The 24410-nt window shown below is 43.4% G+C and overlaps 2 protein-coding genes across 2 annotated transcripts; both read right to left on the bottom strand.

Moving 5' to 3' along the window:
* Window positions 1-912: 912 nt before the first annotated feature.
* On the bottom strand, window positions 913-8340 carry LOC143037062 (uncharacterized). Its single transcript, XM_076205172.1, has 2 exons — window positions 8000-8340; window positions 913-922 (listed from the first exon to the last, which is right to left on the bottom strand). The coding sequence occupies exons 1-2, from the start codon at window positions 8338-8340 to the stop codon at window positions 913-915; spliced, it is 351 nt and encodes a 116-aa protein (XP_076061287.1).
* A 1470-nt stretch (window positions 8341-9810) lies between these two features.
* LOC143037063 (52 kDa repressor of the inhibitor of the protein kinase-like) lies at window positions 9811-11211 on the bottom strand. Its single transcript, XM_076205174.1, has one exon. The coding sequence runs from the start codon at window positions 11209-11211 to the stop codon at window positions 9811-9813; it is 1401 nt and encodes a 466-aa protein (XP_076061289.1).
* Between the last annotated feature and the right edge of the window lie 13199 nt (window positions 11212-24410).

Consider the following 24410-nt stretch of genomic DNA (forward strand, 5'->3'; position numbering starts at 1 on the left):
ATTTCAATTCATATTTCACATCAACGCTGCCCTGCATTAAAAATAGACTGCAGTTACGAATGACATTCAGAGCACCACATTATTCGCATACAATATACATGACCAATCCAACATGGAATTTGCTCCATCTTTGTGTAATATAGGCCGGTAGAAGAAACAACTGTGTTTGTTTTAATGATTGTGAAAATAATTTGTAGCATCAGTGTTTCCCATTTTGCTAAATACATATAAATACTTGAAGACAACTACCATGAGCAACTTCAAATCTAGGTATATCAGAGACAGGCATCACGAGATTTTTTCCCTATATGTACAGCGATAGTAAAGACAATTTTTTTGTATTAGCAGTTTGATTACGTCCTTGCAATAATAACACCCCCTCACCTGAAATATACATTTGCGTCAACCAGAACAAAGGCTAAGTATGTGGCGAATATTATGATTTCCGACAAAATTTCCCATCCCATTTAATACGTAATGCAACGTTGTGGGGAACATTATGACTTCCGACGAATTCCCCATACATTTTAGTACGTAGTGCTGACGGTGTAAATTACAAAGGATTACAAAGGCGGAGCATGCCGACAGGAGACCTTTTGATCCTTAATCTAGGTCGGATGCGAAAAAAAAAATCATATTAATAATAAAATAATAAATAAAAACTATGATAATGTAGATAACAAATAAAATACATAAATAAATGCATAGGTATAGTTAAATAATAAACAAACAGGTAAATAGTAAATAATAATAAATTGACATATAACTAATAATAAATAAAAATCACAGACAGACAAATGATAACAAAACAATATAGGTGACTCCACCAGGTAAATTCAGGGATACTCCCGTGAATTTTCACATTCATAGAATAATGAAAAATATATGTACATACCTGTGATCGGCAGGGACTTATCGAACCCTGAAAATTACAATAACATCATAAAGAATCATGTGTCTGTGAATATGTAATCATTCCATTAAAACAGTATTACATTTTACCGTGGCCTTCTTGGCGATTTTCTTCGTCTTATTCTGGTGGTGATGTGTGCAGGGCCATCACATTTGGGGGGGGGGTGCATATGCCCTGGGGCGGCACATTTAGGGGGGCGGCAATTCTAGTCTAGGCATGCCGCCCACAAACCTGACAAAATAATTGTAATAAAAAAAAAGTCAAAGAAGCCCTGAATATATTACCGTAATATACGAATTTTGATAGAATCAACAGAATATGAAATATTTTTGTATTATCATTTCTCCAATAGGGACATTAAATACAACTTTATTTTTATTCTTATTTTGCAAGCCAATAGCTATAATAGGCAGTAAGGAATGGTGGATATGGGAAGTGGTGATGGGGGGGAGGGGGGGCGTCACTGAGAACTTTGCTCCGGGTCTGCACTTGGGCATGTAAGGGCTCTAGATGTGTGCGTCGACTTCGGGCGTGGCATGGGGGTTAGGTATGGGAATGGAGGGAAGGATAAAGGTATGTGTCGAGGGGAGACCGGCTCTCTCATAGGACGCGTCCCCTCACTGGTTTAACACACGCTTCGTCGCATTTACACTTCACACGATAAAGTTTATATGAGGGCTGTGAATTATACAAATTTCATATCACTCCCCAATCACGAATCACTAATACATTGCTCAGTTCGAATCATGTCTCGAACTACGTAAAAAAAGGGTCCGACCTCGCGCCGAATGCCTAGTGACCTTTGACCTTTTATTACCAAAGGTCTATGGGATGTACAACTTCACCTTAACTGAAGTGAAAATGTTGTATGATATATATTATAGATGGGTAATGCTGTTAATGCACCAGAATCAATACTCAAGATGGAAAAGTCACCAGGTGGTAAGTTAAAAGATTAATAATGAAAATGATAAATCGGTAACTCAACATTCCTAGAGAGGGTAGTCAGCCATGTTTGGTCCTATGGTGTCGAGCCCCTTACATAATGCTTTATATAATGTTTTCGTATATATAAACAAAAATGATAGGCCACTCTATCTAAATGAAAAGTGTAAAGTTGTATAATTCGTTATGCATGTTTTTATATACTAAGCACTCTAGAATACTGATTTAATACAGCTTGATATGGATAATGTCTTTTTTTTTTGGGGGGGGGAGAAGAATGACCCCTTCGGGGCTACAGAGAGTAGGATGCCTAGTTTTATCCCCGTCCCCTTTTTGTCGCCTTTTACGACTCAAAAGGTCTAGGTAGCAGTATTCTTCTCCACTATCACAGGGTTCGGCAAAAAAAAAAAAAATCAGAGAAGTGGTAAAGGACAGTATTAAGAGTGGAAGAACACCATAATGGAGGGACAACCGCAGTATAATAAAGTATCATCATTTCTCTATGAACAGATATTTCTATATCACAGACAAAAAGATGGGTGACTCTGGTTCGTAGGGGTGCCCCATTTAGATCCTAAAGTATCAGCTGCATGCTACTAAGCCGCTTAAAAGTATGAGGATCTGGGAGGATTTTTTTTCCAACCAGAACCCTAAGGTTTGGTTCTTTTAACCTCTTTAATACAAGTCAAATTCTCGCGGGCAGCAGTAGCAGTAGTTGCCTGACGTACGATAATACATCACAATACTCACATTATAAAGTTACAACTGTATTACTTGTTTTCTTTCACTCTGAATGCTAATAACCATAGAAAATATGATCAGGCCAGTTCACAGAATATGAGGGTCACTCAGCTACAACAATAGAATAAATATAATCAAGGCGCCGACGCCGGATTCCTCATATACCCACTCGCTCCTCATGACGCCTACTTAGGCATCATCGTATCGATGGGTTAATCTGCGTGGATCTGGTACAGATGAGCGTAAAAGGGAAGAGATAGGCAGTATGTTTGTGAGAAGAAAGATGGATGTGTTGTCATTGAGTGGAACTAAGATAAAAGGGAGGGGCGAATTTGAATTTGTGAGTGTAGTTGGGAGGGTCTTGGGAGTGAAGAGAGGACGAGAGAGAGAAGGGGTAGTTATACTAGTAAGTGAAGAGATAGGTAAGTATGTGGTGGAGTGGAAGGAGGTTTCTTCAAAGTTAATTAATGTGGATGAAGTTGAAACTGGGAAGGAAGATGTGAATTTTTGTGAGTGCATATGGGCCTGGTAGCGAGAAGAGTGTAGGGGAAAGGGAGGCTTTTTTGGATAAATTTAAATAAGTGCATAGAGGGTTTAGGGAGAAGTGTCATATAGTGGTATTAGGAGATATCAATGCTAGGGTAAGAAATGAACCAATAGACGGAGTGGTTGGGAAATGTGGAGTTCCAGGAAAAAATCATTGTAGAGAGTTGATGGAGATGTGTGTAGAGAGTTGATGATAGTAAATACACTGTTTAGGATGAAAGTCACGCATAAGTACACATAGGAGAGGGTGGTGGATAGAAGGGTGGTAGATAGGGCTTTAATGAACTACATAGTGGTAACCAGGAGAAGAGTAGGAAGAGATTTGGATGTACATCTTCTAAGGGGAGAGAATGGGGGAATGTCATATATTTTTTGGGGGAAGGTAAGTTGAGAGTGGAGGATAGATGGAGAAAGAGGAAAAGGACAGAAAGTAGGGAGGTGTTTAGAGTAAACTGCTTAAATGAAAAAGAAAAGGAGAAAGAGTATAAGAAGAAGCTGAAAGAATGAAGGATAGAGTAGAACTAGGAGTAGAGGAGGAATGGGGATGTTTCAAGGAGGGAGTCACAAGGTGTGCAAAGAAAGTGTGTGGAACAAGGAGGATGGGAGGAAATAGATGGAAGGGTAGTGAGTGGTGGGATGAGGAAGCAAAAAAGGTTGCAGAAGAAAAGAAATGAGTTTTCACAGATTGGTTACAAAATAGGACGAGAGAATCATATGAGAGGTACAAACAAAAGAGAAGTAAAGCATAATATAAAGAAGGCAAAGAAGAGAGCAGATGTGAAATGGGTTAAGAGTATGACAGAATTTTTTTAGAGTAATATAAAAGATGTTTTGGAAAGAAATTAAGAGAGGAAGAGGAGGCGAATCAAGTAGAGAAGAAAAGGTAAAAGGTGAAGATGGAGAGATGATAATGGAAGAGACGGCAGAAAGAGGAAGATAAGTATTTTAAGGAGCTGTTAAATGTGAAGGAGGTTAGGAAGAGAAAGGTAGTTGCAGTGAGAAGTGCTAAGAAAATTACAATTATGAATGAGAAAAATGGAGGGAAAATAAGGAAAGGTGAGGTGAAAGCAGTTATTAAAATGGTGAGAGCAAGTAAGGCACCTGGGTTGGATGGGTGTCGTGCGAAGTGTCTAAATAAGGGAGGTACATGATGGTGGACTGGCTGGTGAGGTTGTTTAATGTTTGTCTAAAAGAGGGTAGAGTGCCGAAGGACTGGGGGAGTGCCCGTATAGTTTCACTTTACAAGGGGAAAGGGGACAAGTTTGAGTGTAATGGTTTTAGAGGGGTCAGTATGTTGAGTGAAATTGGGAAGGCTTATGGGAGGGTTTCGATTGAGAGGATTAGGAAAGAGAGGGAGTAATTAGTGAGGAACAGTGTTGGTCTAGGACAAGTAGGTGTTGCATGGATCAGATTTTTGTGATAAGGCAGATATGTGAGAAAGCTTTAGGATGTTTTTTGGGCCTTTATGGATTTGGAAAAGCCTTATGACAGGGTAGATAGGAAGGCACTGTAGGAGGTATTGCAGGTATATGGGATAGGAGGGAAGTTGTTAAGAACAATCAAGAGTTTTTATGACAGTAATAGAGCCTGTGTTAGAATTAGAAATGGAGAGAGTGAGTGGTTTGAGGTAAAGGTGGGACTTCGCCAGGGATGTGTTATGTCACTTTGGCTATTCAATTAATACATGGATGGGGTGGTGCGAGAGGTGAATGCAAGATTTAATGTGACGGGGATTGGAGATGGCTAAAGAAAATGGAGAAAAGTAGGAGATCAGCCAGTTGTTGTTTACTGACAACACTGCACTTATGGCAGGATCAGAGGAGGGATTAAGGAAGTTAGTAACAGAGTTTGGGAAGGTGTGTGAAAGAAGGAATCTGAAGATAAATGTAGGTAAAAGTAAGGTGATGAGATGCAAGGTGTCTTGCTACATTGCTTCTGACCCAGGGCAGTGGGCGAGATGCAGGGATGACCTGTCATCCAGGAGCCAAGATAAGAGGGAGGGAGGGGGTGAATGGGAGTGGAGCATGTGGGGATGGAATGTGTGGGAGTGTTTTTTTTTTTTTGCTACCTCCATTGTAAGGGGGAAAGCCGTTGATATACGTATGTATGATATGCTTAATTGCTGTATTTCAGTCTTTATCCTAATTCTACGGCTATCAATTTACAAAATTAACTGAGGTCGTAACCATAGATATCTATATTAATTTGTTATAATAGCTTAATTGTTCTAGAAAAATATAAAAAAGCCTCTGGCGTGGATGACTGTTCATTCGTATGTGTGTGTATTGTAGTTTTCCATGGGTAATGTTGTAATAAGTAAGGTTATAAATAATGGTTACACACATATTCAGAGACATTAATATGGTCTAACATATCCTTGAAGAACTTGGCTCCAGCTACAAAATTGGACCCATTGTCCTAAATTCCTGTTCTCGGGAATAAATACACTACGCAAAATCTCCTAAAGATGTTCAGAAATGTCATGGTCTGAGGCTAACTCAGACCCTGACATTATTTCAAGACCTCAGATAGCTACTACACTGGTATATTTCAGGGTCCGAAAATAGGTCCAGGTATCCGAGGTCCGAGGGTGGGTCCGACTTTTAGGTGGGTCCATAATCGTTTCATGTGACCATGTAGTCGCGCAGTGACCACCACCAAATCAGCTATTGAGTTTGTTTTCCCACCTATAAGATATGACAAACAAACAAGTTTTTAAGTGGTCAAGGGATGAAATCATTAGGGTTTTTGGACATTTATAGAAAATATAAAGGTTTGTGGGTTACAATGAAAACATGAAGAAAAATACGAGCCAGCACTATTTCAAAAATCTAATTAACGAACTAATTGAGGCTGGTGTTGAGATTCTTGGCGAAGAGACTATGAGGAAGAAGAAGAAGAAAAAAAAACTTTAAGGATGCTGAGGTTAGATATGAAGTAAACGAAGGAAGGTTGCTGTCTGAAAGTGCCCATCCATACAAAGAAAAATATTGTTTTCTGTATGTGTTATCTAAGTTAGAGAAACATTGTAATTAATGTTCCATGACCAATACTATACTGAGTGGAGACCTAGGTTGAATGATAATTATTGATTAATTGTCAAGAATTATATATATATATATATTTGTTGAGATATTCTGACAGGTTGATGTAAGCGGAATAGGAAACACAGGAGTCTTAGTCTTGAGTTTATTCCTGACTAGTTTCGCAGGTATGCTTTTTCAAAGGAATACCTGCGAAACTAGTCAGGAATAAACTCAAGACTAAGACTCCTGTGTTTCCTATTCCGCTTACATCATATATATATGTATATATAAATGTATATATATATACATATATATATATATATGTATATATATATATATACTCGGTGCATCGAAAACTGGCCGTTAGGGCGGAGCACGGGGATTCCCCCTGTGTTGCCACATATGATTATTTTATAATTTTATTTTATCTTAATTTCTATTTTATAATTTTATAATGTTGCCACATATAATTATATTATAATTTTTTGTCACACACCACCACTGAAGTAAAAATCAAAGCAATGTTTTCTGTACAAAGATTTTGTTTCCTCGAGTCGTGGACATGGCATATGAGCAGGAGAGAGCGACGTTGCTACTCCATCCCTTCTCTGGCCACGCCCCCACATTGCATTCAGAAAGCATTGCATCCACACGCACGTTCTCGCCATGGATAAATACATTATATATATATCTATACATATATATATATATATATATATATATATAGAGAGAGAGAGAGAGAGAGAGAGAGAGAGAGAGAGAGAGAGCGGCGGGCGGGCGGGCGGGTGGGTGGGCGAGCCGTGCGGGCTGTGTTATCTGTGGAGATGTGGCACCACCAGGAAAATTCCCTAACCCCGCCTTAGCGGCCACTTCTTGTTGCGTCTACTATAGTATACTCCGGATATCCTAAATAGGTAACCTACGCGCCTCATCCTAAGATTCGAGTCAGGTCAGAACCTTTTTTTAACCCAATTTAGATATAGCCTAATGGTATACTACCGCAATTATTTCCTTATATCTTAATACAGTAATAATAATTGGACTCTGGTCCGAGGTGTTTGTTTTCCTTAAATCAATATAAATAGACAAGAAAACTAAAAAACGGAAAATTACTATTTGTTTAAATAAACCACCTTTACATTAGTACTCGTAGGGCTCTGCTTTCAGTCTACTTGTATTCTTAGTGAATATAAAAATCGGACTTAGTAACTCGCATGAGATATTTCCGAGGATGTGGTTTCCTACCACATTGCAGTTTCGTGGGGTTTGAACATGAATAGTTCTGCCCCCAATTCAAAATATAGTTACAGATCTTGGCGTAACAATACATTTCATTGCAAATGTTGCAAATAAATTAGGTGTACAGTCAACCATAGTCCTGCATTTATTATAACTCTGCCTCTCACATTAGCTCCATGTTGGATTATGCAGCATGTCTATGGAATACGGAATACATAGGGGACCTCAACGCTTTGGTTTCAAATACTACGACGGTAGACTAAGAGTTCAGTTGTTTGGGACGCATGTAGTATTCCGCGGATGAATTTTTTAAAATTGTGTTTTATCAATTAGAATGGTTCATGATAACTTATGGAATATATATTTTTTTATGGCAAATGTACAGTGAAGTTAAATGATTCTTCTGACAATTCACATCAGTCAGGCACAAGGAGCCATCAATATACTCATTATTTTTGTCATATACAAGCACCCGGCTTCGCCGGCCCTGGCTCCGCCAGGGGTGCTTGGCCTGCGGCGCTTCGCGCCCAGGGCTACGCCCATGGTTGTACATGAATACCGTGTTATAATCATTATTTTATTAACAAACCATTGTTTCCTTTTGAATATGACAGACGTGTCTGTAGAGTCTAATGTTATCCTGGGAAGCATAACCTGTTCACCTCTGTATGCGCCCGTTAAGATATTACCAACAATAATGTTCTTTTGTAGATTAGTGACTATTATTCTTGTTCCATTACACAATTTCGGAGGACAAATATTTCTCATAACCATCACAACAGCCCCGATTTTCATCTTCAACTCGTGAAGAGGGATTGAAGGACTGTTGATAGAATTGTATACTGATGTTTGAATGTCCATTTCATTATCCACAGGAGTATCCTCACTTCGATAGATCTTCGCTTCTGTGTTTAGTCGCTTGAAAACCATGTCGTTAATACAATCAACATCATCGTTAATAGGAGAAATGATTGTTCTTTTCTCGAAATAAGAAACGTTGAGGAAGTTCTCTTCGAACTTATCGTATACTCTTTTCACCAACTCTTCCCTGTTGTTTACTATTACTCCAAAATTAGTAGGAAACACATATTCCTCTTTATGTGTTGTTCCCAACTCCAAAAGTTCTCTGGCAAATTGACGATTTAAAACATTATCATTTTTCAACCTCACATTTTGTTAGTTCCAAATGAGACAAATGTCCCCAAAAATAACTTGACTTTATACAACAATCAATTTCATCACCTCCACGCACCACTGGAAGAATTTGACGAAAGTCTCCTGCGCATACGAATACCACACCTCCCATAAAACGGTTCACACCCAATATGTCTCGAGGAGTAATGTCTAAAGCCGTTATGGTGTTTTTGTTAGCCATGACGGCCTCGTCCCACACAATCAAAGAGGTCATTTCAAGTAAATTTGCCATCTCCGTATTTCTCTTCACATTGCATGAACGTACTTCATTGTGCTCCATAATAGGTATCCTGAACATGTTATGGGCTGTCCTTCCTCCATGAAGAACAGTTGCAGCAATTCCAGAGGAAGCAACAGCTAACGCTATCTTTTCCTTTGATCGAACCGCGTCCAAGAGAACATTCAAAAGGAATGATTTTCCGGTTCCCCCAGGAGCATTTATGAAAAAGCCGTTTACGGGGTATTTGTGTCCATTTAGTACTCTTTCCATTATAGTGTCGTAACAGTATCTCTGTTTCTCGTTCATCAACAGTATCTTTTCCTTTACTTCCTCTGCTAGTTTTGCTTTATCATGTGCTTTCTCTCTACGTACAATATTGGTTAACTTTTGCCCGTTTCTTGAAGGAGGTAGACCGTACTGTTCAATCCTGCTTCCGCCACAATTGTATACCTTTTCTTGTATGTCGTCGAGGGCATCACGGTATATTTCGTCGTTATATTCCGTTAACCCTCTACGAAAAAGGTTAATCACTCGCGAATAAATCCTTTGTTTCTTCCCATATGTTCCTCTGATCCTCCAGATCTGAAAACACCAACATCAGGCGCGGATCTAGGAACAAAGTTTGGGGGGGCCCGACGGCAGAATTTTCGGTTGTTTAACGAGCATTAGCATTACCGTTTCTCCACTCACGGGATTCTTATTTGTTAATAACTGGCGGACTGACCTAAATGAATGGGCATAACCATCTGCTCTAGGTGCCAGTGTTTCTCTTCGGATTCAAATGAGAGAGGAATTTTGTATCTTATCAAAACTTTATTGAAAGTAAGAAATTAATAGCTAGAGACCTAGAGACATTAGACCTCAATTTAAATGTAGAATATATATATAAGACAGTAAGCATTATACTTTATAATATTACCTATAATAGTAGCCTTAAAAGTAACATGCAAAGGTTATTACACTGAAAGGATTAATCACACTGCAGCCTAAGCAAAGAGAAGACGGCGGTTCCTTTCCGCAAACTTGTTGATCACACGATCAACAGGAACATCTACATCGTTATGGACGGCGAGTAGTGCGAGGCCGTTGAGGCGATCCTGACCTATGGTGCTCCTCAAGTATGTCTTCAGGCGTTTCAGGGCTGAGAACGATCGTTCGGCTTCTGCATTTGAGACTGGCAGGGTCAGTAGGATGGTAAGGAGCTTCGCGATGTTCGGAAACATACGGGCCTCGGCGTATTCCTTTGCTTTCTTGACAGATTCGAAGGCCGGAGCGGAACATGTCCACCGATGTGTTTCCGTCTGCACGAGCAAAAGTGACTCAACGTCACTTTCGTAGAGTTTAGTGGCTTTAAGAACAGCATCCACGTTTGCTTTTGAGCCCCTGAGCAGCTCTTTCAATTGGAGAGCAACGGGCACAGTGTCATCATCAAATCTGCTCTTCAACTCAGCGACCACATGGTCAACGAACGGAATATACACCGAGCGCCGATAGTACTCCTCAGCAGATGCCGCTGGGACATTCGCGCGTTGTGTCTGTCGTGCACAGACTCTGGGAATAGGGATGCCATCGTGAGCTGAGCCTACTTCAACTAGAAGATCTTCGGCTTTCACGAACACAGCGTGGAAGTACACCTCGGCATCCGCTCTAAATTTGGCGAATTGAGTACCAATTTCACGAATCAGTGCGTACGCACATACCAGCTCACCTTCCTTTTTCTGTAGGATTCTGCTTGGCTGAAGCGTGTGTGCCAAAACGGACTCGGCCACAACCAACCCAACGAGAAAGCGGGGGTCCCGAATCGCAGCGAGTAGGAGTCCGGCGTTGGCATCCAACTTCATCTCATCCTCCAGAAAAATAGCGATGAGAGGCAGAAACTCGATGAACACGAGGACAGCATCGTGCCGCTCGACCCATCTGGTGGGGCACAGGGGCACCAGCTTTTCCCGCTTGGCTGAGGATAGCTTCACGAGTTTGGTAAACCGAAGCGTACGCATGTTGCTGGAATGGATGAAGTTGTACACCTCGTTCAGCGTCTGGAGGGCGAGTTTGACTTCTTTGACATCACAGGCCTTAGTCAGCACCAGGTTCAGTCGGTGACTGAAACAGTGGATCGGTTTCGCCAGGGGGTATTGCTGCATGATGATGGCGGCACAACCTCTGAACTTCCCCATCATGGCACTCGCCCCGTCGAAGCCTAGCCCTCGGCATTTTGACATCTCCAAACCGAGGCCCTCGACGGCGTGGATGAGCAGTTGGGCCAGGCCTTCACCAGTGAGATCATGGGCATGAACGAAAGCGAGGAAATCCTCCTTGACATCTTCTTTGACGTGTCGAATGATGATGGTTGCTTGTTCCTTCCCTGAGACGTCAGTGGTCTCGTCCATTAGCACTGCATATACCCCCGACACTCCTGCCAAGATCTCCTCCTGCACCAATCTACCTGCGAAGCAAAATAGGTCTCAGTAACATCTGCCCTCAGCATGTATTTTACTCAAAGAATAAGTGACTTCCATGTGTGACCCATCTTGCTGATGAGGGTAGAAATCCCGGTCCGGCTGACAGAGCTGATGAGGAGGTGGGTGAGGTCGGAATCTCCTCCCTGGGCTCGATAACGTAGCAGCGCTCTAAAGATTCCCTCTCCGGTCTTGCTCGGAACAGAGAGGTCCAATGGACCGTCATCCCGATGTCCACGGAGGGGCAGCATATTTCGTCCGCAGAAGAGGATGGTCTCAATGACTGGAACCAGCAGGCGCCGGTTGGTTTCGACCTGCTCCTTCCTCTTCGAGTGTAGCATAGTGTCCACAGCCCTCGTCGGGTTTCGTACAGTGTAGACAAACCCCTCCATTTTCGACATAGCCGCCGCATGATATCCGCGCGCGTTGTGGTTGCTGAGCACTTCGGTGGCCTTTTTGTATTTGCACATTGGTTTTAACACCAAGATGCCCAGCCTCTGGTCTCCAAGTCCGCCCGTGTCCCCGCCGAACACAACACAGGCTATGCAGTATCCGCCCTTGTTCAGTTGTGAGTATTTGAGCCAGGGGTATGTGGAGCACCAGATTGGCTGGAATCGCCTTCTATGACCACCTTCGTCGCAGAGGGGTAGCGATTCAGCAGACGGGGCCTTCTGATAGTTTATGGCCATTATCTCGGCGTCTGTAGCCACTTTGTTTCCAATGAAACTCGCAACGTCAACTGGAGCTGCAGGCAGTGTCAGTGTGCCAGGAGTAGAAGAGAGCTCCTCGTCCTCATGCTCCTTAACGGCAACGTCAGCTTCGATGTAAGGTCCGACAGCTGTTGATGTTGAAGTGCCTGGATGTTTCTCGGGTTCATTGCTGTCATGTTCACCATCATCACTCTTCTGGATCACTTTTGCCTTGAAGAACGAGGTGATCTTCCTCTCACTCCTGGCTCGCTTCATGTTACACTCCTTGTGAGAATGAGAAGGAATTAACTCAACAAAGCTGTAATCAAAACAGTAATTTCAAACGAAAAAAGGTAAGTATATTCAAATAAACAACGAATTACCCAAAACAGAAAACTCAACTTTCCCAACTCAACTGAAATTAAATCGTGCCAAAGGGCCAAAGCCAAAAGGGAGGGGCCCGGGCCCCCTGGGCCCCCCCCTTATATCCGCGCCTGATGCTAGCATATGTTGTTCTCAATTGATCCCTGTTGTTGGTATGAGAGATGATTTCCATTATTGTTTTCAACCAAGTTTCTTCATCATTCAGCAAACCCATGGCTTTGACTGCTTCCCTGTATGTGTCGTGTGTGACACCGTCCACTGTCCTGAGGTCTTCGTAGGATGAAGGCCCCTTGACGTGTGTCAATAACACACGGAGGTAAAACAGTTCTACTGTTTTGTTCGTAACAGCCCTTATCCGTCCGAGAGCCGCTGTCCTAGTTTTTCTTTCTAACCACTTCGAGTTAGCCTTATCATAAATTAAATGGTTAGGAATTTCATGATAATAAAGGGTGGCTGCAAATTCGTTTTCCTTACATAACTTGAAGAATGCTGTAAGTTGAGTATCCTTTGCAGTTTTACGTTGTAAGCTTGCAGCATTTTCGTTCTCCTTGAAAAATATTTCGTTTTCGCCTTCCAGATGAAGGTCTAGAGTTGTAACAGGGGGGAAACTTTAGTGTATTGGAAACTTGAATATCTTCCATGTAGCTTCGTTAGCGTTGACGTACCGAGCATCTTGATAATTTCTTACTTCATTGATGACTTCGTCGTCTTCTTTTGTTTTTGAATACAGTATACGGTCACAACCTTTGTTCACGTACTTAGTCACGTAAGCTATAGCTTTTATAGAGTTTGAACACTCAACGTTTATGTGGGCGTTATATTTAAGACACATATACGGATTATACCCAGGAGTTATCCACATTCACAATGTTTCCTTTGACTTTCTTTTCAAAACTATTGCCTCCTTCTCCTATAGCCCTTCTTCTGTACAGTGGGTACCCGTTATTCCCGAATAACTAATTATCCCTACACGGTTTAGGGAATCCCTTGCCACAGCAATTTTTTCCTTGCACAGATTTTGTTTGGCAACACACAAGTGATTCATCGAATCCTTTGCAAGGTCCATGGATCAAACATTTTGTAACTATTTCGAATATTTTCGGTTCTTTGTTTTTGTCTGGTATTTCTGCAGATATTATATTACTAACCAATTCCGCATTTACTGTGTTTTTCATCCATAAGAGAATATGAATATGGGGAAGACCTCTTTTCTGCCATTCTACACTATAAAGATACGCCTTTACTTTTCCGAAAACGCATCTGACTGTCAAGTCATCTATGAGGCTGTCGATTTTCATCTTGAAAATTCTGCTAACTAAATCAGGTCTATCTCCTTTGTTTTTCGACGTGCTTTTGGTTTGTGTTGACGACTCCTCTAGTTCTGTCCATGCTGGATTCATCGTAAACGTCATGAAAAAATCAGGAGAACCGTAATTGGACACGAAAGCAAGCGCATCTTGCTGTCGCTGCTTCATGTATCTTGGCCCTCCCACGTATGTTGGAGGTATGATTATCCGCTGCCCTTTATGTTTTGCGTTTTCTCCCTGCAAAATGTCAGACCGTTCTTTTCTGATATCACTTTGGTTATTTTCAATGAATGCTAACCTCATTGACTCAACTTTTACATAATTGTCAACAACAAATTGCTGGAATAAACGTCGACATTTTGTTACATAATTGAAAATCCCTTCACGTTGCACATACATCGAAGAGTAAAAGGAAGCAGGGGTCAACCTGTCGTACACCCGCTTTTTACGTCCTTCCTTCTGTGTCAGTTTCAGACTATGTGAATAACCAACGTTTCCATTAGGTATTAATAACGGATACTGTAAGGCATCATAGAAAACGTTTTCGTGGGTAACAATTTTAGTATTATATTTCGTATCTGGTTTGGGAGATTCTATTGCTATTTGCAGATGACGATTTGAAGTATCTAAGTTAACGATGGCTCCAACTGGAGAAGAAGAGGTTGGTAGATGCAAGGTCCATATAGTATTATAGACCTTGGGTAGATGATACACTCCTTTGTGTTCGCGGGTCTGTATGCCTTCCGCGGACTTCAAAGTTATTGAAACTTCAGGGACTTTTCCATTCTTTTCTACATGGAGTCTTATTAAATCCTTTGCAGTTTCAACTTCTTTCAACATTTTAGAGAGGCATTTATTATTGGTTGTAAACTAATTGAAAAAGAGTCGTACTTTTGCTTCGTTATCCTGAAAAGCTTTAAATTCTCGTTTTCGGTGACTTTTAGTTGCTGGATTATCGGTTCTGTCCCTTTTCGATAAATTAGACGCATTCGTTATTTTGCTAGCTCTGAATTTTATTTGTTGGTCGACATCGTGATAGAAATAAAGATCCAGAAAACAGTCGGTTTTCTTTTTCCACAAAACACCCCTTTCATTTTTAAATAATTCAAAAGATGCTTGAAGACGTTCGGGTCTCAAATACCCTATTTTATGGTATATTCTTCCTTGGATCTTATAGCACATAGCTTTATCTGCATCATTTTCTAATCTTCCTGATGTACATAAAGACGTAAAGGAAAACATTAAATTAAAACCCGCTATGTTATTCAAAAACCGCTCAGAGAGCTCCGTTTTACCCTCATAAATTTGAAGTATGTCTCCATCTTCAATAACTGAAGGGTTAATGGGAGGCACTCGCCCAGAATTACAACATAGAGTCTTGGGTTCTTTTTTCCATAACAATGCCTGGCAGAATTTACATTTGAAGTCGCCGAGTTTTCCGATATAGTGAGGTTTAACTTTTGATTCGTTACGTGTAGTTCCTTCAAGTTCCCCCATATCGAAATCATCCATTACAGTTTTTTCACTGTCCTCCTTTTGCTTCAATCGTCGCTCTTCTCTATCCTCACTTAAAATTTTCAATTCTTCGTTGTTTAACTTTCTCAACAACCCTTCATTCTCTATACTAACTTTTAGTTTCCTCACCGCTTTCCGCTTGGCTGTTTCTTCCATTTTCCTCTTTCGCATTTCCTTTTTTCTCAATTTTTTTATTTGTTCCTTTTTCTCATTTTGTATCCTCTCTTCTTCCTTTTGTTTCAGCAACACTTTTTTATGTACCTCTTTGTCTTTTCGTATAGCGTACTTATTTTTCCGTTCAGTTCGCTTGAAGTTCTTGAAAAGTATGTCCAAATAATGCATCTGATAAGTTCTGTGATTAGACACACTGTAGCGGTTTGGTTCGAACAAGCCAGGGAAAATGAAATTCACTTTGGTCTCTTATTCTAATCTCTTTGGTAAAACCACAAGTAATAGCCACTGGTTAGTGGATCTGATCAGTCGTAGCTGGACGGTGAGCCTAACGTCAGAGGCGGTGGCGGCTGATGACGGCGAGGCTCGATGGAACTGCTACAAGACTGGACGAGATGTTGTTGCTGCTGCCGTGGCTATTACCATTCTGTCCTGACTAGCCGCCGCTGCCCTATTTAAGGGTCGCTCGCGGCTCAGCGTAGTTGGCAAGAGAGGTCGCTAGCCGCTCGAGAACCATTTGCTGGCTCCTGATTGGCTAGCTCATATTCACCTCTTGCCAACTATGGGAAGTGTGTGACCGCCTGTGGCTGCGTCACTACACCACTCCCCCTCTCTTCGAGAGCGGGCGTCGAGGGAGATAGGGAGCGACGCGCGCGACGTGGTTGAATCGGTGTGGCCTTCGTATCACTCGCCCAAAACGTGTGGTCATTCCATCAGGGGGCATGTCTGGCGAGGAGGGCCTTGATGGAGGGGGGCTCGAATGCAGGGTGGTGTGGTCGAAGTCAGATGCCTGGCGAGGTGGGGTCGGTTGAGTATGGAGCTGTGGAGACATAAGGTTGGGTGAGAATTGTTGCATTGCATGGTAGAGTGGGGGCGTAGGGTGGGGAGGATCTTGCGGGGTGCCGGGAACAGTTGTAGAAGGATGTGGTTGCGGGGTGGGAGAAGGAGAAGGGTTCGCTGTCGTGTGCGTGTGATCTTTGTGTGGTGAAGAGTCAGGGGCAGGAGGGGAGTGTTGGTTTGGAAGGGAGAGTGTTTCGGGGGGTGAGGAATGACTTGGTTCGGTGGTGAGGATGGGGTTAGGACCATGTTGTAAGATGTATTGTAGTGGCCCTGGAGGGGAGTGTTGGTTTGGAAGGGAGAGTGTTTCGGGGGGTGAGGAATGACTTGGTTCGGTGGTGAGGATGGGGTTAGGACCATGCTGTAAGAGGTATTGTAGTGGCCCTGGAGGTTTGGTAGGGGGATTGATGGGGAGATGGGCCGGCTTGAGCCTGTCGATGGAGACGCTATCCGGTTTGGCACCTCGGTTGATCACGAAGTACTTTGGTGATCTGCTGAGGACTCGGAAGGGGCCGTCGTATGGGCGCTGAAGAGGAGCTCGTGTGGAGTCTTTCCTGACGAAGACGTAGTCACTTGTAGACAGGGCCGGGGGAAGGTGCTCCGGCTGTGGTTGTGGTGGACGAGGGGGTGTTGGACGGGTGTTGGCGAATGTGTCCTTGATGAGTTGGAGGAGGGCGTGACGATCCGGATCGCCGACGGCAGGCGTGGCAATTTCCCCAGGGAGGCGAAGGTTCTCAGCGTAAAGTAGCTGCGATGGGGAAATGTCATTGTCGACCTTAGGTGTGACGCGGATCGTGAGACGCACCAGGGGAAGGGCGTCGACCCAGTCGCATGAGGGTTGTGCCTTCAGCGACTCCTTCAGTTGGCGGTGGAACCGTTCCACGAGTCCATTGGCTTGGGGGTGGTAAGCGGTGGTCCGGTTACGTTTGGTGCCAAGGAACTTGAGGAGGCTGGACCATAGGTCAGATTCGAACTGGGAGCCCCTATCGGTGACAATGATGTGAGGTGCGCCGAATCTGGATACCCATCCAGAGAGGAAAGCACGGGCGGTCGTCTCGGCGGATATATCCGGAAGGGGGATCGCTTCTGGCCACCTGGTGTACCTGTCGATACACGTAAGGAGGTAACGCATGCCGAGAGAAGGCGGAAGGGGGCCCACAATGTCCACATGAACTGACTGGAAACGTGCCGTTGGTGCAGGAAAACGCTGGAGTGGTGCGTGGACGTGGCGCGTAACCTTGGCCGTCTGGCAGGGGAGGCAGGTCCGGGTCCATTGTCTAACATCCTTGTTGATGCCTGGCCAGACGACTCGATCCGTGATGAGGCGTTGTGTCGCGCGGATGCCCGGATGACTGTGGTCATGGAAGGAGGAGAAGGCGTCCTTACGGTGACAGGCGGGGATGTACGGACGGGGTTTGCCTGTGGAGATGTCACACCACAATGGTACGGGGTTGTTGGGAAGCTGTCTTAGCTGTAGGGACGAGGTGTCGTGCATACGTAGGAGGCGGAGTTCACCGTCGTTGTTCTGAGATGCGGCGATGCGTGCGTAGTCTATGTTGTGGTTAGGGAGGATGCTGGAGGTGATTCTAGACAAGGCATCGGCTACCTGGTTATCCTCTCCCTTGATGTATTCAATGCGAGTATCAAATTGGGAGAGGAAGGACAGCTGCCGGGAGACTCTTGGGGAGTGATGGTCGGAGACTCTGTCTAGGGCATGGGCGAGTGGCTTGTGGTCTGTAAGGATAACGAAAGGCCGGCCTTCCAGGAAGTAAAGGAAGTGCTTGACAGCCGAGACTATGGCTAGCAGTTCCCTGTCAAAGGCGCTGTAGCGAATTTGAGGAGGGTCCAGACGTTTGGAGAAAAAGGCGATAGGCTGGAGCTGGCCGTTGATCTTCTGTTGGAGGACGGCGCCAATTGCTGTGGAGGAGGCATCAGTGGTAAGGAATGTGGGTGCGTGAGCTACTGGGTAGGACAAGCGGGCGGCTTCAGCGATTGCCGCCTTGGCTTGTTCGAATGCCTGGGTCGCTTCGGAAGACCATCTCACAGGTTTGACCGACCGCTTGGAATGGTTCTTGGTGAGGTCGTTCAAGGGAGCGAGTTTTGCAGCTGCGTTGGGGATGAATCTGTGGTAATAATTGACGATTCCTAGGAATCGTCGGAGCATCTTGATGGTTGTTGGCTGTGGGAAATCTTGGATTGTGTCTACTTTCTGAGGGAGAGGATACAGACCTGCTGTTGAGATGCGGTGTCCGAGGAAGTCGAGAGATGAAACTCCGAGGAGACACTTGGACGGATGTACCCGGAGGCCATAATCTTGGAGGCGGCGGAAGAGGAGGCGGAGGTGTTGGCGGTGTTGGTCGTGGGTATCGGAGGCTACGAGGATGTCGTCGATGTAAACGGTGATGAAGTCGAAGTCTCTGAGGGCATGGTCTATGAACCTCTGGAACGTCTGGGCGGCATTCCGGAGGCCAAAGGCCATCATCTTCCACTCGAAGAGGCCGAACGGAGTGGCTATGGCTGTCTTCTGGACGTCTTCCGGCGCTACAGGGATTTGATGAAACGCCCTGACCAGGTCAATTTTGGAGAAGACCTGCTTCCCGTGAAGCTTGAAGTGGAAGTCTTGAGCGTGAGGGATGGGGTAGCGGTCGGGCTTCGTGATGCGGTTAAGTTGACGGTAGTCACCGCAAGCCCGCCATTGGTTGGGCGGTGGGGGTGGCTTGGGAACCATGTGGAGTGGTGATGCCCAAGCACTCTCCGATGGTTGGATGATGTCCTGGTCTAGGAGTTCTTGGAACTCCTGTTTGGCAGCGGCCAACTTCTCTGGGGAAAGTCGTCGAGGCTTGCTGTGTACTGGCGGTCCAGATGTCTGGATGTGGTGCATGATGTTGTGAGGGGTGGTGGTGGTGTTGGTCTTGTCTGGCGATGTTAGCTGGGGAAACTCCTGCAGGATGCGTACATAATCGCCAGCGGACTGGAGGGACGATATCTGGTGGGATTTGGCGTTAGTGGTGGTTCCCGGTATGCTTGTCGTGCCGTGGTACAAGCAGTTATCCTTGGCGTTTACTACCATATTGTAATGCTGGAGGAAGTCGTAGCCAAGAATGGGGTGCTGGACCGCTGCTATGACGAATGTCCAAGGGAACTTGACATCGTGGAGGTCCAGGACGCTGTGGTGGCTGCCGTACGTTGCAATGGGCGTACCGTTGGCTGCAAGCAGGTCGTAGGATGGCCACCGTGTACCGTGGTTGGGTTCTTCCGTCGGGGGTATGATGCTGACGGCTGAGCCCGTGTCTACCAGGAAAGAGAGGCCAGAGTGGCGATCACGCACTGAGAGGAGGGTGTGAGTATGGTTAGCGGGGGTAGGAGTGCTTACCGACCCCCGCGTTTGGCGTTTCCCTGCGACCAGCAGCATGGTTGTGTGCATCTGAGCGCCTTGGCTCCGAAGCGGGTATGGTACCAACAGGAGGCAGTATCCTGTCGTGGAGCGGGGCTAGGTGGTGGTTGAGGGGGGGTTCCCTTCTCGGCAAGCAACTGGTTGAGCAAGGTCTTCATGTCGGCGACTTCCTGCCGTAGTTGCTGCATACTTTGGTCACTGGCACTATATGACATGGGAATGTTTTCACTCACAGCACTATGGTCGGTAACACCTGGGTTGTCACTAATCTTTGCACGAACACTATGCACTGGTTTGTGTACCGAGGTATGTCGCTGGAACAACCTATCTGCTATTTCGCAGTATTGTTCGTCGTCCTTATCGCCGGCTAAAGCTTCCAGGTGTAAGTGGAGGGCGTCCGGCATCTTGGAGAGGTGAATGGAGCGGAGGAGTTCCTTGGGCAATGCCACCTTTGCACGGGTGTTGAGGTTGGCCATACGGGTGTATAGCTGTGAGGGGGTGGTGTCGCCGAGTTAGCTCTGCTGGATATCTCGGTAGAGCTGGTCGTCAGGCCAGGCGCATAGCTTCCGTAAGGCAGTCTTGAGGGCGGCACACTTGCCTTCTTCCGGGGGAGAAGAGACGGCGATACGGACAAGGGCGATGACGTCCGTTGGTAGAGCGGCGATGTACGCGCCGAAGGCTTGGTGGTCTGGAACGTCACCTTGAGTGGCTAAATAGGCTTCTGTGTGAAGTAGCCAGCTCTCCAAGTCACGGGAGAAACTGGGAAGTTTCACTTGTGAATTTTCCATAATCCTGGTTGTCTTTCACCGGGGTCACCAATTTGTAGTGGTTTGGTTCGAACAAGCCAGGGAAAATGAAATTCACTTTGGTCTCTTATTCTAATCTCTTTGGTAAAACCACAAGTAATAGCCACTGGTTAGTGGATCTGATCAGTCGTAGCTGGACGGTGAGCCTAACGTCAGAGGCGGTGGCGGCTGATGACGGCGAGGCTCGATGGAACTGCTACAAGACTGGACGAGATGTTGTTGCTGCTGCCGTGGCTATTACCATTCTGTCCTGACTAGCCGCCGCTGCCCTATTTAAGGGTCGCTCGCGGCTCAGCGTAGTTGGCAAGAGAGGTCGCTAGCCGCTCGAGAACCATTTGCTGGCTCCTGATTGGCTAGCTCATATTCACCTCTTGCCAACTATGGGAAGTGTGTGACCGCCTGTGGCTGCGTCACTACAACACCTCCATTTTTCGTAAAGCTCTTGTAGCCCGCTAAATAGTGCTTCAGAAAATTACCAGAAACACTATTCTCTATTTCACCATCAAATAATGGCAAACCATCAAACATTTCATCACAATACGTAAAATCATCGGATTCTCGTATTGTGATATTGAACTTCAATATCTTACGATGAAACTCCTTCACGGATTCGTTAAGAGAAAAGGACTTTTTGGTACCATAAGTTTTTGCTATGCTCTGCCCTTAATGTGTTTAGTGTTTTAAGGTCCTTTGATACCTCACTTTTAGATACATTCTTCGTATCAGTCACCCACTTCCAAAAGTGACGTTGGCACTTCTTCCAAGCTGCTGCGTCGTCTGACATCTTACACACCCATGGTAATTCGCCAAAGGTATGGAGCAAAGCTTTACATGAGGTAGCGCTGCGCGTGTCACAGAATTACCATGTACCGCCGGTGGTCGATCACGGTTTTGAAATTAATTTTTTATTAGTTAGAAGAATTCAACGTGTAGGGAAAGCTGTTGTAGAATTAAATGTGTATTATGGAATCCTCTCAGTCCGTTGTATACATGTCTACCCTGTACGTTTACAATTGCTCTCTCAGATCTTCTTTGTGATACAATATATAGATATGATTCATTTATGGCATAAATGCAGTTTCCTGCTTTACAAGAATGCTGGTGTAACAGAGAAGTACGGCTTCCCTGCGCCCATTTTGGTTGGAACAATTAAGGAAGCCCGCCAGGTGAGTTGCTTCCTCCTGTCTCTCTCCTTTAAGACTTACTTCCAACTCTCTGCCATCCTCTCCCCTTGTATATCTCATCCTCTTACTTTTACCAATATTTATCTTCAACTTTCTCCTATCACATATATTTCCAAATTCCATCAATAACTACCTTAATCCTCCCTCTGACCCTGCCACAAGCACAGTGTCATCAGCAAACAACAACTGTCTCACCTACATTTCTCCAATTTCTTTAAACATATCCAGTCTCCTGCCCTTAGCCTTGCATTTATCTCCCACACCACCTCATCCATGTACACATTGAACAGCTGACATTACACATCCCTGTTGCAGCCCCAACTTTACCTCAAACCACTCTATTTTCCCCCAGTCCTATACATTTGAAATACCTCCTACAGTGTCTTCCTGTCTTTTCCAAATCCATAAAATAAAATAAAACATCCTTACCTTTTCCTAAAACTTTCTCATATATGTCTTACCACAAAAATCAGACCCAAGCAACCCCTACCTTTCCTAAACCCACACTGATCTCCAATTACTAACTCTGTTCCTCTCAATTAAAAACATCCCATAAGCCTTCCCAACTACACTCAACAGATTCCTCTAAAACTACTACAATCACATTTGTCCCCTTTTCCCTTGTAAAGCAGAACTATACTGGCATTCCTCCAGCACTCTACCCTCTCTTCTTCAGACACAATGCATGACAACCATCTAACCCAGATGCCTTACCTGCTCGTCAATTTCAAAACTTCTTGTACCTCACCATTCCCTATTTCTTCATTTTCCTCTAACATCACAATAATTCTCTTAGTACCTCCCACTGCTACCACCAATCCCTCCCTATCCTCCTCCACAGTCAAAATCTCTCTAAAAATACTCTTCCATCTTCCCCCTACTGCATCCTCTTCCATTAACATCTGTACCTTATACCTTTTCTTCTCTACTTGACTTACCTCCCCTTCCTCTCTTAACTTCCTTCCAAAACATCTATTTATTACTTTCAAAATTTCCTGTCATACTCCTCCCCCATTTTACATTTGCTCTTTTTTTTTTTGCCTCATTTAACTTATGCTTTGCTGCTCTTCTTTTTTCTTTGTAACTCTCATGTTTCTCTTGTTCTACTTTGCAACCAATCCCTGCTCACTTCCTCTGTTCTACAATCTTCATCATTTCATTCCACCACTCACTATCCTTCCTTCTATTCCCTCCCATCCTTCTTAGGGATACAAGGTAAATTACTGAACTGGATGGAGACTTTCTAGCATGGCAGAAAAATTATAGTGCTCAGAGAAGAGTTCAGCTTGAGAGGAGGTGATTAGTGGAGTTCCACAGGGATTGGTATTGGCTCCAATAATACTCACTATTTATGTGAATGACATGGATGAAGATGTGGATTATTACACAAGCTTCTTTGATGTGTGTAGGTGTGGTACAGATGAGAGTAAAAGGGAAGAGATAGACAATATGTTTGTGAAAAGGAAGATGAATGTGTTGGCATTAAGTAATACTAAAATTTAATTTTAATTTCAAACATACACTCATTTTATCCACATATGTTCACAGATCCAAATATCAGGATTGAGGATCTTTTGGTAGTTCATGCTACCCTCATTCCTTCCATGTTTTTATGCAAGTTTGCTCTTAAGAAGTATGATTGATGAACTTCGCTGTTCCCTATCTTTTCTAGCACAGCACTGATGTACAAAGAATAATCAGGTGTTATTGTAACTGATTCCACTCATACAAAAATGCTGCATGACTTTCAGGTGTAAGAGTATTAATAATTTCCCTGGTGTCTACATAAAAGTCATGCAATCTGTGTATCATACCTGCAAATATACTTCTCATTTCAAGAATATAATCTATCTTTACAAAATGGGTTTTTAAAGGAAAATTCACATTAAATTTTCTATTGATTTGAAATATCCATGTACAAATCATAAATATATACAGCATTCTAATGCTGCATTTTGTAAATACTCTTAGAAGAGGTATTCAAAATTAAGTGTAAATGATAATTGAATTGAAATTCAACCTGTTTTCTTCATACAATTTTTTTTTCCAAGAGTCAATACATACATATTTATGTTCAAACATGTACACACATATTCATTAGACATGTGTGCACATGTGTAAGAATGTACAATTTTGAGTGTAATATATACATACATGCATATAAAAGTACATATATATTTCATTCAATTCAGGAGACACAATTAGTCCTCTTTCCAGTCTTTCAAATAATCAGTATTGGTAAGATGGTATGCCAGAAGCAGTTAAGACTGGTAGAACATTTCTTAGATATAAAATCTACATGATCAGTCACACCAACACAACTAGTAATATGAAAGTCTGCAAGCATATGCTGTATGTACACATGAACCTTTATAATATTGTGTATGCATACATACATACACAAGCAATAATAAAATACACAAAATATTAAGTCATGGAAATAATTTTGGCAGTGTAGTTTTGTGCTTTAGTTTGCTATGGGAGTTGAACGAGATGTATAAAATGAAATTCTAAAAATGGAATGCAATCCATCCAGACTTTTTTAAATCTATTGTATTTAATACTGGGGTATACTAAGTACCTTATCCACTGAAATAAAACAAAAATTTCCTTCTAATAGTATATTATGAGTAGTTATCTTTTATGTTCAAAATTGATGCTATTTCTCTTCCTAGTGACCCTTCCTTGTAAAAACATTTAAGAATCTGCAATGTCCTAAAATACAATTTTCTACACATGAAAATAAACGATACATAAAAAGCAGGTCATAATATCCCAAAAATGTATTAAGATAATGTTTCATCAGAAAAAATAAGTCTCTATGATACACTTCATTATATATA

Source organism: Oratosquilla oratoria, chromosome 21, assembly GCF_046742065.1.
Source record: "Oratosquilla oratoria isolate Oo_2021 chromosome 21, ASM4674206v1, whole genome shotgun sequence".
In the NCBI taxonomy this organism is placed as follows: domain Eukaryota; kingdom Metazoa; phylum Arthropoda; class Malacostraca; order Stomatopoda; family Squillidae; genus Oratosquilla; species Oratosquilla oratoria.